Below are 13667 nucleotides of genomic sequence, written 5' to 3'. Positions count from 1 at the left end.
CGGCCTTCTGTGCAGCTCCCCGGCCGCGGCTCCCAGCACGTGGCCCCTTCTCCGCAGCGACCACAGCAGGGTCTCTCAAGGCTTAAGTGTCCCGCCCCAGACAGGCTTGCTTCCCCGCCCCCAGCCTGTCCTGCGGGCGCAGTAGCCCAGACCCCACCTCGCCTCTACCCGGGTGCAGTGTGCCGGGTCCAGAACGCTGTCCCTTGGGAAGGGTAGTGACCAAGTGGAGGGCTAACACAGCGCTGGAGGTCTCCGAGCTGCGCTGGTGGCCCTGGGGAGCGCTCTTAGGCTTCCAGCGGGGAAGGAGGCCGAAACCAGTAACCTGTGGGCAGTTTGGAGACACAGCTGAAAGAAAACTTCGGCTTTTTTTCCCCCCACTTCGGTTCCTGGGATTGGTTGTGCATAATTGGAGAAACTGTCAAGTGGCATGCTCAGTGGCCAAGAGGGGAGAACAGTAGAAGCAGAAACCTAGGGAGAAAGGCTTTGGCTGGCTTCACAATATTCAGTCTTCAGAGCTGGGAAATGTTGAGGGTGTCATTGAGTTGAGAAGCTGTGGACCCAAGAAGGGGCTTCAGTTTATGGGGACTCACGTCGGCCTGGCTTAGGGACCTATGGAGTGTCTGCATCAGGGTCGGAGTCAGCTGGCCCTGCCTTGAGCCTAAGTCCACAGTGACCTGCTATCCTCTGGCCTCCTACTGGCAGCCCCACAATCTTTCATTCCTTTGAGTAACTAGGATGTGTCACAGTCGGATCTTTTGCTCATAACTAAGGAGTGGGGGAGAAGGGCTCCAGCTGTGCAATCTGGAGAAACACTCCCTACACATTCACACCTAGTGATTGGTTCTAGCAGAGGGAACTCTAGCAGGGACCGGAGACTAAAAGAGGTGCCCTGGCCAGGAAGGGCGGCAGGAATATTGTAAGTAGGTGCTTTTGGTGAAGAGGAAAATGTAACACTTTCCTGTCTGGGTCAAAGCTTTTCTAGGTTGGATGGCTCACATTGTCCGTTTCTGAGGAAAACGGTGATCCCAACTTTTGTTTGGACCTTGACTATCTGCAAAATATCTTGGCACATTTAATGTGTATGAGTGGGTAGAACACTTCCAAGAGTAATAGATACCCTGTGTGGAAGTAGATGTCTCCCTTGAGTGTTAGTCAAGTGACAGCCATAGAAAGAGCGCATGTCAATGAACACCCAGGCTAGGATTCTGGTATGAGAACTAATAGAACCTGGTGGGGTTTGTTGCATGCCAGCTCTAAGGAGAGAATGGGAGGGAGCATCCTCTGACAACCTAAGCAGGTCTAGGAATACACAGAGGATGCAGAGAGAGGGGATTTGGAAGCTCAAGTGCCAGGACCGCCGGGAGGTACCTCCTGAGCGCCCCCTCCCTCGGGCCTGGGACTTGCCCATAACCTATATTAACTCGCTAGTGCAGCCTGGGCCCATCTGCCGGCCCCCGCCCCACCTCGGTTCCCCACGCCAACCCGCTCGAGCCAGATGGTGGCTGGGAGGGGTGGCCGTGCGTGGGGGACCCCGGAGCCTGTCTCCTCACCTCACCCCACCCCCACCCCACGCTCAGAACCTCATGTTCCTCACCCCCCCCCATCAACACCAACCAAGTCAAAAAATCAGACCATATTCGTCATTGGCAGCTGTTGGGCTCCTCTTCCCCTACCACGGCCTCCCTGGGGCTGGAGCCGCGTCCCCGCTCACCCGCCTCCCCGCCCCGCACTGATCTTATCGTCCGACGACAGCCAGCCATCACCACGCGGGCGGGCTGACAGATGAAGCCACATTGCCCCCACCGCCCTCAGTGTAGCCGAGAGAGAGAGTTCTCTAGCACCCCCGAGACTGGGAGAAGCCAGCCCTCCTTGGTCTGTGTCCTCCGGGGAGCACGACGGGTTCTGGGAAAGCAGCTGCACGGTTTGCGCTCAGAGGCCACCCGGGAGAGGCACGCGTGCGACGTGGGTGAAGCCGCCCGAAACTCAAACAACTTTGTGCGCCTCCAGTTCCACCCTAGGTCCTGCCCTAAGCAGAGAGAACTGGGCCTGCTCAGCCTCAGGCTCTTTCACCTTGCCTCTCTAGTGGCCCGTGGAAACTCCGAAGTTAGGAAAGTTAGTTCCTCCCTACCCAAGTGGAGCTAGAGGGACACGGGTCGGGGCCAGAATAGGCGACAGAGCCCAAGCGTGACCCAGGTGAGGTAAGCACTGAGGGCGAGGCCAGGACTTCATTACCATACAGCTGAGGGCGCACCCCCTCCCCTACTTCGAGAACCACGCCCCCTATCTCCCTTTCGGACCACTACCCCTGGCGCTAGCACGAGCCGGGGGGGGGGGCGTGGAGAATAGAAGAGAGAAGGCACGCGCTGGGCACGCCCGGCTGCTGGAGAGTGACACGCCTACCAGGTGCAGAGAAGACCAGAGTCTTAGACGCTTGGCCCCTTGCCTTGCTTGAAATGGCTACGGAAAGGTTAACGCGTCCGATGGCTTCCCTGCGGTGCTGGGGACGCGCGGTGGGTGGGTGTTCATAGGCTGGAGGCCAGCGAAGCACGAGCTACCTAAAGTCTGGGAAGGAAAGGGAGAGCCAAGTCTCCTGGCGCTGGTTTTCGCTTTCTCGGTTAAGTTCTTCCCACCTGCTGGAGGACTATAGGTAGCTATGCCTGGAGCATATGCACCGCCTACGGGTACCCCTTAGAGTTTCCATCCCCAGGACCATCCCGGAACCACCTCACCTCCCGCCGCTTCACTGAGCTACCCTCCTATCCTCTGGTGGCGAGGGTCTCAGCCTTTATTTAACCAGACGATCTCTGAGGACTGCTCCCTGGGCACGCGCAGAGCTGGGAGCCCAGAGGTTGGAAGAGGGGCGGGGACCTGCGCCCTACTGGCTAGTTGACAGGGGGAGCGGCGGGGGCGGAGGCCCCCTGCGGTGGGTGCTGGGACTGTAGCCACTAGAGGCCTGGAGGGGAGGGGAGAGTAACCATGAGCCTGTCTGAGTGACAGGCTGCGAAGAGGAGCCAATATATATAAGAAAGGCTCCGGAGCTAGCAGGTTTCAGTAGCGGCGCTGCTCGCCCGCAGGAACCCGAGGCCAAGAGCCTCAGCCAAAGCCGCTTGGGTGCAGTGTACCCCGGCACTAGACCGCTTGAGGCCCTAGGATTAGCTCCAGGACACATATTAGAGTGACCACCGCCCAGTCGCCTTCACCTGGATTACCTACAGAGGCATCGAGCCGCGGAGTTTTCGAGAAGGTAACAAGGGAGCAGAGTGCCGAGAGGAATCAGCTGTTCAGGAACTCGGCTGGCAGACGGACGTGCGGGAGAGCGACATCCCTAACAAGTAGATTCAGAGTCCCCAATGGAGAGGACACCCCAAAGAATGACGCCCGCGTCTCGGAGCGCCTTTCACTGGGCGCTACTGCTGCTGGCGGTACTGTGGCCGCAGGTAACGTCCCGCGCCCTCTCCGCCCCCTCCCGCAGCGCTCCCGGCTTGTGCCCCGGCGCCAGCTGAACCTGACCGCTCTCCTCCCTCCTTCTCTCCGTCCCTGTGCAGCAGCGCGCAGCGGGCTCCGGCATCTTCCAGCTGCGGCTGCAGGAGTTCGCCAACGAGCGCGGTGTGCTGGCCAATGGGCGGCCCTGCGAGCCGGGTTGCCGGACTTTCTTCCGCATCTGCCTTAAGCACTTCCAGGCAACCTTCTCGCCGGGACCCTGCACCTTCGGTAGCGTCTCCACACCGGTATTGGGCACCAACTCCTTCGTCGTCAGGGACGAGAATAGCGGCGGTGGTCGCAACCCTCTTCAACTGCCCTTCAATTTCACCTGGCCGGTAAGCACAACCTGAATGCACTGGGAGATCACCGAAGGCAAAAGAAGGGAGCTCCCAGAAACCAGAGGTTCTCTCCTAGGCGCCCCCTCCCCGCCCCGAGAGCCCCAGGGACTCTTTCCCTCTTCTCCCACTTCCATTCTCTTATAGGACCATCCCGAAGAGGGCTTTCGCTAGTCTTTCTTCCTAGTTTCTTGCCTTTTCTTCCACCCAGTTCTTGGGATACGAGTTTCATCACCAGTACCCCAACTCTACACCACCCGCCCATCCCTCAGCTCTCACTTACACTCCCGCATCCCACATCCCTCCTGTCTTAGCTCGCACGCTGCACTGCGCGAGCACCAGTTATGTTGACCCGAGCTCGGTAACTGTATCCTGCAATTAGATTAATTAAACAGGCTGCTGCGAAGCACCCCCTCCTTTCCCGCCCTGCTCATATCGCTATCTCTCTGTCCCCATCCCCCTTTTTCTTCCCAGGGTACCTTCTCACTCAACATCCAAGCTTGGCACGCTCCAGGAGACGACCTGCGGCCAGGTGAATATCTCATTTCTCAGCCACAGGGGGGCGACATTACACAGCGCCGAAAGAGTTAACCTGTTATAGGCGGGGGAAACGCGGGCTTGGGGGTGGGAGCCAGGACGCTTAGCTTGGCCGGAGCTGCGCCCCGCGCTGGACGCTCGGATTCCGCTTGCTGCCTGGACTCAGAGCACAATTGCGTTTCCTGCGGGTTATTTTTGGCGTGGGAACGCGGGGAGCACGGCGGTGAGAAAGGCCGAGGCTGCCAGCGCCGCTGACGGGCCCCTTCCTGTATTTTACACCTTTTGCGAATTCCGCTCCTTTGGAAAGGGAATAATGGCTTTGGGATGTTGTTCTGACACAGAGGAAAAGGATATTTCACCAGCACAACAATTCTCACTTTGAAAAGGAAAAAAGAAAAAAAAAACAAAAAACAAAAAACAACATTACCTACCTCTGGAGCAGAACCCCTGAAACCGCACCAAAGAACCCTTTGCTCCCAAATCTCAAATCAGAATTTTTTTTTCCATTTTGACCTCTTTTCCTCTTTACCCTCTGTATCTGCCTTCACAACCCTAGGATATCTTAACATCCGTCTATTGTACCCTTTTTGAATGCTATCAAGCCCCCTGCACATGCACACACCCAGGGAAGTAGCAAGGCTTTGGGACCCTCTGTCCTGAGCTTGCTGGCAGGTGGGGTTATCTGGGATAACTAGTCTGGTTGTTAACTGACTGCCATAGTCACAGAGAACGAAACAGTGGTGGGCAGCTTTCTCTGGCTCTCTGACCCAGTCCTCTCCCTGCAGAGGCTTTACCAGTCGATGCACTTATCAGTGAAATCACCATCCAAGGCTCCCTTGCTGTGGGTCAGAATTGGCTACTAGATGAGCAAAACAACACCCTCACAAGACTGCGCTATTCTTACCGGGTCATCTGCAGTGACAACTACTATGGAGATAACTGTTCCCGTCTGTGCAAGAAGCGCAATGACCTCTTCGGACACTACGTGTGCCAGCCAGATGGCAGCTTGTCCTGCCTGCCGGGTTGGACTGGGAAATACTGTGATCAGCGTAAGCAGCCAGGCTCCTACTGGAATGGAAGGGAGGGGATTTCCCCCAAGAAAGTATTATACAGTTGTCTCAGCTTTCCTCAGAGTGTTATCTACTAGCTGGGCCTCAAGGCCAGCTGGGGATGCTGTAACTTGGGACTCAGAGCCTTCTCCCCAGCGGGCATAGGCCCACATGGATCCCTATTCTTCATTCCATCCAGCATGGTTCTCTGTTCTCTCCCACCCCCTTGTCCCTGGCTCCCTTTAAGATAACCATGGCACCTCTTGGAGACTAATAGTAGGAAGTGAGTTCAGGAGAGCAGGGCAGGAGATTGAGGCTTTGGTACCCCAACCTCATTCAGCCTTATTTCCTTTCCTTAGCCATCTGTCTTTCTGGCTGTCATGAACAGAATGGTTACTGCAGCAAACCAGCGGAGTGCCTGTAAGTTGGGGACAGGAAACAGGGGCAGGGGGAGTCTTCCTTGTTACCAGGCCTCTCACCTTACACTCAGCGTCCCTTTTGTCCTATAGCTGCCGTCCAGGTTGGCAGGGCCGCTTATGCAATGAATGCATCCCCCACAATGGCTGTCGTCATGGCACCTGCAGCACCCCCTGGCAGTGTACCTGTGAAGAGGGCTGGGGAGGTCTATTCTGTGACCAAGGTGAGTGAGGGAAGGAGAGATGGGTTGGCAGAAGCTGAAACTGTTACTGTTCAAGGATCTTAGGACCAGTACATGTGCACATGTGTGGTGTTTGGGATAGAACTCAGGGCATCACATGTGCTAGGCAAGCACTCTACCTGCAAGCCACACCCCAGTTCAGTCTTGGTACTTTTAAAGGCTCTTTTCACCTGAATTAGAATGGATGGTGGGACATTCTTCCCTAGGTACAGAAGAGCCAGGTTGACTAAAGAGGCCCAAAGGGTAACAGCTTGTCAGCCTGGAGCTTATGCTCATAAATTCTAGAAAGACCAAAGAGAAAAGGAGGTCGAGCTCTGTTCCTCTTTCTGTTTTTAGTTACCTATTAACCCTCTGAGTGTTTGCTCACCTTCCAAGGCTGTTTGAGCAGCTCTCCCCTAAACAGCTGTCTGGTGGGGTGTGCCCACTGGCTGCCCTGGGCTGTGGCCAATCTGGGCCTCTGGGTGGAGAGAACATCTAACTGCCTTTTTTAGTGTGGGCACAGCCACCTGCCTTTCTCCAGTGACACTTGCCAGGCAGCTGTCTGAGCTCACACAGTATCTACCTGGTATTTGAGGGTTATTACTCCTCAGGAGTCTGTGAGCCCCAGCCTGGAGAGAAGAAACCTTTTCTTCTCCATCTCTGTACCCAGCTGCATCCTCCCATTTTCAGGGTCAAGCACTGTGCCTGCTGCCATGGAGATACTGCACAGGCCTGGAGAGGATGGGGAGGGGGGTTGCCATGCTGGAAAAAGCTTGCCTAGGCCCTGACTTGTTGCCAGCATTGAATTCAGTTCTTGCATACTCTCTCTCCCTCTCCCTCTCTCTCTTTCTCCACACAGAACTCCCCCCATTTTCTGTCCCCAACACACACACCTGGTCCCTTGCTCTCTCCCTTTCTGCCGTCCCTATTTGCTCCCAGGCGGTACAGTCATATACTCAGTGTATGCAAACACAACCCTTACAGCCCCTCTGTTTGCTTTGTCTGGCTCTCCCTCATTGTTCTTCTCCAATAAGAAAATAAATAGCTATCATTCAAAATACACTTTTATCGCCTCCTTTAGAAAATGCCTGATCCTGTCTGTGTTTGCTGTCAGCTCCCTGCTACTCTATTTCCACGTGTTGAAATTTTGCTACTTATTCTAGATCCTGCTAAGCTTGCACCTCCTCCATGAAGCCTTTCATGGCTTCCTCATTGGCTAGGGGCCTTAACTGCACCTCCTTCTCCTCTTCCTCCTGCTGTGGCCGGCAGTGTTTGTGAGCTTGCACAGCAGGACACTGACCAGTTGTGCTTGGTTTTCAGCTTTCCTATGTTTGTGCAGTTTATATGTGACTCAGGGTACTTCAACACTCATGACTTCACCGTCAGAGGAAAACTGAGTTGAAGCTTCTTTGGGCCGAGTCAGGGTGACTTGTTTGCAGGTAGGTGAGACAGTTTCTGGTCCCACTCAGCTGGTTGTTTCCTGTCTCCACAGATCTCAATTACTGCACTCACCACTCCCCATGCAAGAACGGAGCAACATGTTCCAACAGCGGACAGCGGAGCTATACCTGCACCTGTCGCCCAGGCTACACTGGTGTGGACTGCGAGCTGGAACTCAGCAAGTGTGACAGCAACCCCTGTCGAAATGGTGGCAGCTGTAAGGTGAGACCCAAGCCTGCTCAGGGAGGCAGGGGCCTAATTAAGCAGCATCCAGGCAGTCTTTGGATATGTATCCATGGATAGGCACTATGGGCAAGAAGAGGCTAGCCGCCAATCTCATATGTTCTTGCCCCATCCCCAGGGTCTAATTTTAGCCCGTTTGGTCTCTCTCCAGGACCAGGAGGATGGCTACCGCTGCCTGTGTCCCCCAGGCTACTATGGCCAGCACTGTGAACATAGTACCTTGACCTGTGCTGACTCACCCTGCTTCAATGGGGGCTCCTGTCGGGAGCGCAACCAGGGGGCTAGCTACGCCTGTGAATGCCCCCCTAATTTCACTGGCTCCAACTGTGAGAAGAAAGTAGACAGATGCACCAGCAACCCATGTGCGAATGGTAAGTCCTTTCCGTCACCTTACTAACCTGCTGAACTGACCCTGGGCCAGCGAGCCTAGGAGAGCTTCAAGGGAAGCGAGGGTCCTGTCTGCTACTCAGGGCAGACTGGCTGACATGGACTGTCCTTTGCTTTGGCGGGTGAAGAGCTTGCATAATTGGGGGTGGCACTTTGGAGGAGAATCAAGTCAGCAACAGGCCGTAGGTGAGGGGTAGTGCCCCATCGCGGATGACTTCCATTTTTATTCCCATGGATGAGCCCTGGTCTGATGAGGATAGCCAAGTGACCCTACTCAGGAAGCCATGAATCAGAAAGAAGGATGTTGGAGGCTTCACATCCCTTCTCAAGGGAGGCAGTGGTGGTTAGAGCTCTGTATCTTGAGGTCTCATCTTTCCCCACACTCACCTAGGATGAGTGTGGCACAAAGTATCTAGAATATCCAGCACTTTTTGAGACACAGAACAAGTTGGTAATTGTCGTGCACTTGGTCACCAGGTGACTGTCTATAAGGCAGGCAGGCTGACAGTTATTGGGAACTGTTGAGAGTCTGGAGGTGGCAATGTAATCTGTCCCATTCAGCTCCCTCAAGCTACAGTTTTATCCTCCCTGGGTGGGAAGGTGTAACTAAGTGTCTTTGGTGTGGTTTCAAAGATTAAATTAAATGATAGTCATGGGGTGCTTCCTGTATGTAGTCTGTAGTTGCCTTTTTTTTTTTTTTTTTTTTTTTTTTTTATCTTCTCTACCTGATTCTCAGAGGTACCTGTGAAGAAACTAAGGCCAAGGGATCAGTAAAGACACAGGTGTCAGATCCTCTACTAGAGAGAGCAAGCCAAGCCTATATGTCTTACCCTAAAGTTCTGTAAGATGCCAGTAACTGTTACGCAATAGTCCACGGGGGCATGGAGAACCAGGATCAGCCCAACTCCAGGACTTCGAGTCTGTGCAATCCTCTTTGTATAGGGCTCTGTCTATGCTGGCTGAACACATGGAGGTAGAAGGGTCTAAGCTCATGGATTAGGCCCCATGCCCTCCGCCTGGGAACTTGCAGGCCATTGCTGACTTGGGTCCTGTGTCCTTTACAGGGGGCCAGTGCCTAAACAGAGGTCCAAGCCGTACCTGCCGCTGCCGACCTGGATTCACAGGCGCCCACTGTGAACTCCACATCAGCGACTGTGCCCGAAGCCCCTGTGCCCATGGGGGCACTTGCCACGATCTGGAGAACGGGCCTGTGTGCACCTGCCCTGCTGGCTTTTCTGGCAGGCGCTGTGAGGTGCGGATAACCAACGATGCCTGTGCCTCAGGGCCCTGCTTCAACGGAGCCACCTGCTACAACGGCGTCTCCCTAGACAACTTCGTCTGCAACTGTCCTTACGGCTTTGTGGGCAGCCGCTGCGAGTTTCCCCTGGGCTTGCCACCCAGCTTTCCCTGGGTCGCTGTCTCCCTGGGTGTGGGGCTGGTGGTACTGCTGGTGTTGCTGGGCATGGTGGCCGTAGCTGTGCGGCAACTGCGCCTTCGGCGGCCGGATGACGGCAGCAGGGAGGCCATGAACAACTTGTCAGACTTCCAGAAGGACAACCTAATCCCTGCTGCCCAGCTCAAGAACACAAACCAGAAGAAGGAGTTAGAAGTGGACTGTGGCCTGGACAAGTCCAACTGTGGCAAACTGCAGAACCACACATTGGACTATAATCTGGCTCCAGGATCCCTGGGGCGGGGGACCATGTCTGGGAAATATCTTCACAGTGACAAGAGCTTAGGGGAGAAGGTGCCACTTCGGTTACACAGGTAAGCCATACTTGGAAGCCAGGGCTTGGCTATGGACCCTTACATAGTTTGACTGTGTCTCCCAGGCTGGGTTGGAGACTGGTGTCAGGCAGGCCCTGGCTGCTTTTAAACAAGTAGGGCTGTGCTACTAACACCAAGATATTCCAGTTGCATTTCTGTAGGGAGCCGGGTACAGTGGCACAAACTTGTAGTCCTAAATACTTAGGCTGAGGCAGGACTATGGCAAGTTTGATGCCAACCTAGGCAACATAGCAGATCAAGTCTCAAAAACAAAACGAAATGGCTCAGAAGGTAAATGTGCTTGCTACCAAGACTGATCCCCAGGACCCACGTGTTTGAAGAGGAGAACAGATTTCTGAAAGTTGTCCTCTGACCTCCACAATGGTGCAGGAGCAAGTACACATGTGTGCACATGTGTACACACACACACACACACACACACACGAAACAATTTCACAATTTTTAAGAATTCTTCTAGGGTTTTTTTTTTTTATTTTTTAAATGGGTTTGTCTGTAGAAACTCTGGGGCTGTCCTGGAACTATGTAGACCAGGCTGTCCTTAAACTCAGAGATCCACCTGTCTCGGCCTCCTGAGTGCTGGGATTATAAGTGTGTGCTGCGGCCATCACCACCCAGCTTCTTCTAGGGATTGATTACTAGGGAAGCCCCTCTTGCTCATTCATTCATTCTTCACTCCCAAATACCAACTGTCCACAGTGTATCTCTTGTGAATTCCATCTTTCTACAGTAGGGCTTATCTCTAGTGGGAATACTAGCTTTTTCTAGTTGCCATATGACTTTTCTGGTTTTGGTTGCGGCTCTCTTAAGGGCCTGTTCTAACTACCTGCCCTGGAAGGCAAGCCTTGAGCATCCCCAGCCTACATCACTCTGGCCCATTGCAGTACATACCCTTTAACTCTCTGGGATGTAGATTAGCGTCTCATTGCATCTCCAGGCTCCCCTCCTCCCTGCTCCCTCATTCTTACCTGGCTGTCTTGTGTTGCTTCAGTGAAAAGCCAGAGTGTCGAATATCAGCGATATGCTTCCCCAGGGACTCTATGTATCAGTCGGTGTGTTTGATATCAGAAGAGAGGAACGAATGTGTCATTGCCACAGAGGTGAGTTCTGGCAGCATGTCCCCTCTTGCCTTGTATGGATGGAAACATGTCCTGCTTACTAGCAACCTCATGCCTGAAGGGGTGGGCTCTTGGGTCCCCTGCTGGCCTCACTTGCCACAGAGGGTGTGAAACAGGAACCAGGTGGTATGCCTGACTTGGCAGCTGCACCAATGAAAGGGACAAAGTTAAGGAACTAGGGGAACCTCTGGTCGAGCTAGGAAGGACAGCTACCTTTCAGGAACTATTTCCCACTTGTCTTTGGCTGAAGACAGTTACCTATGCCTGCCTGTTCTGTACCACTGGCTTCCTCCATTGTACTCCTACATTAGAGCAAACGCCCAGACACTTGTTCTCAGGGCAGAAGACTAAGAGAACTGCCCCTCCCTCAGTGACTTCTCCCAGAGAGGCCCAGGTCATCCTGGAGACAGTGCCCATCCCCAAAATGACCATTTTCCCATTTCGTATGTGCTCCCCAGGTATAAGGCTCGAGCCTACCCAAACACCCAGCTTCAGCCCAGCCGCTGAGCCTTCCTTCTGCATTGTTTACATTGCATCCTGGATGGGACGTCTTTAGTATGCACAGTGCTGCTCTGAGGAGGAGGAGGAGGGAATGGCATGAACTGGACAGACTGTGAACCTGCCAAGAATTGCACCACCTCTGCATGCCTTCAGGAGTCTGCCTGGCCTCAAATGGGCAGCCCTACCAACAAGGGAGAGAGCTGAGGAACCAGTGGACATCAGTTGGACTTGCTCTGCCAACAGTGGCCATCATGGGGCTCTTGACTGTTCTTCAGAGAGAAGTGGTGGCCCCAGTAGGTCTTAGAGCTGCTGTGGCTCCCATGGGCATCTGTTTCCAAAGTGCCTTTGCCCAGGCTCCAACATGACAGCTGGGCCCAAATGAGGGAGGAGATGAGGCTTGCAAGGAATGGGCCTCCTGTAGGCAGGAAAGCTTTGGAGTTTGGCTTTTGGTAGGAGCTAGGCCTGTATGTGACGCAAGAGGAGTGGTCCCTGCCTCCAACCACAGCATTTGGGGTGCCAGCTAGCCTAGACCCTCTGGGCAAAAGCTGGTAGATCACCTCTCACTGGTCCTGGGGCCTCTGGGCTTGTGTGAACAAATGGGCTTAGGGCCTGCCCCTTTTGCCAGCTAGGGTTTCAGGCCTAACTGGGGAGCTCAGGGCCATCATGGAAAAATTCCAATGAGGGAGATAGTGGGTGCTGCTGTGGCCTAGGCCCTTCCCTCCCTCGTGCCTGTTTCTGTGCCCTTGAGCCTGGGCTCCATCAGTGCCCACTGCTGCCCCAGACCACCCTTGAAGCCGATCTTCAGAAATCAATAATATGAGGTTTTTTTTATTTTGTAGTTTATTTTGGAATCTAGTATTTTGATAATTTAAGAATCAGAAGCACTGACCTTTCTACATTTTATAACATTATTTTGTATATAACGTGTATTTATAATATGAACAGATGTGTACAGGAATTTATTACTTCTCGGGTCCTGTCTTTGTAATGGTGGAGTGGGAATCTTCTCCCTGCCTTCCTACTCTGAATAGTTGGAAGTTCTAGCTCTTAAACATCCTCCCAAAACCCCCTGGGCCTGTGCGTGCTTGGGTTTGGCATGCTGTGTGGAAGGCCCGTGTCTCAGTCTGGACTTTGGCGAGCCTATCCTCATCTGCCTCATTCCTAGCCTAGGCCAACCTTCCAAGCCCAGTGACTTTGAGACTGGCTGCCACCACCCCACTTTGTGCCCCAACCATTCCATGGGGCCATCTTTCCCACAACTGGAATCTCTCTCTATTTTTCCCAAGCCTGAGGAGAAGAATGGGGTCCTTGATTCTCTCCTATTGAGGGTTCTTCTTACTTATTCAAAAGGACTGTTATTAGATAACGCCCCGCCCGGGCACTTCCTCCTGCACTAGCACCTCCTGTTTTCTCAGGTCCTAGTGTGGAATGGTTCTGGAATGGGGATGGGTAGGAGATTTGCCCTGAGTTTGTCTTTCTCGAAGCTGGACAGAGCTGGAGGGGTGGATGAATGAGGCTACAAGGAATAGGGGGACCAGAGCTTTCTAGAGCCTGGGTTGTTCAGGCCGAGACACTAATGAGGGAGTTTCCAATTTACTCCATGCCCAGCTTCCTCTAAGACACAGGATAGTCCCTAGGGTGCCAATCCTCTCTCTGCAGCCACAGACATACCCCATGGTGAACAAAGGATGAAAAACCAAAACCAAAACAACAACCCCAAATGAAGGAGCTGCTCACATGCCCCCAGCTCTCAGCCTGTTCACAGAAAGCAAAGCAGACCCAACAGATGCTTTCCTGATGAAATCCCACTGCAGGAGGCAAACCTGCCTCCGCCCCCAACTCCAGCGTGGTGACCCAGGATCTGGGTGCTTATTAGAGTGCCAGCAGCACGCACGCACATGTTCCGTGGCTTGGTCATCATTCTCTGTTGCTCCGCTGCACACACAGGGTATCAAACAGGAAAACATTCAGGGAATGGTTCCCACAGCCTGAGCCCTGAGCCGACAGCAGGGGGAAGAACAACACGACCTCACTCTTCCTGCCCAAAATGAAACAGGAAAGCAGCTCCTAGGCTCTGTGGGGCGGGGGAAACTGGGCTGGGACTGAAGGCTAGATGACGAGGCTCCCATGTGGGGGACAGGTAGGACACCCG

General features: G+C 53.9%; 1 protein-coding gene across 1 annotated transcript; it reads left to right on the top strand.

The window, feature by feature from the left end:
- Positions 1-2902: 2902 nt before the first annotated feature.
- Positions 2903-12477, top strand: Dll4 (delta like canonical Notch ligand 4). The gene is made up of 11 exons (XM_051183667.1): positions 2903-3437; positions 3546-3818; positions 4293-4350; positions 5141-5404; positions 5764-5824; positions 5914-6044; positions 7534-7703; positions 7876-8095; positions 9176-9878; positions 10888-10996; positions 11473-12477. The coding sequence occupies exons 1-11, from the start codon at positions 3351-3353 to the stop codon at positions 11476-11478; spliced, it is 2082 nt and encodes a 693-aa protein (XP_051039624.1). The 5' UTR covers positions 2903-3350; the 3' UTR covers positions 11479-12477.
- The last annotated feature ends 1190 nt before the right edge of the window (positions 12478-13667 follow it).

This window comes from Phodopus roborovskii, unplaced genomic scaffold (assembly GCF_943737965.1).
Source record: "Phodopus roborovskii unplaced genomic scaffold, PHOROB, whole genome shotgun sequence".
Taxonomy (NCBI): domain Eukaryota; kingdom Metazoa; phylum Chordata; class Mammalia; order Rodentia; family Cricetidae; genus Phodopus; species Phodopus roborovskii.
This window is presented reverse-complemented; position numbering and strand designations above follow the sequence as displayed.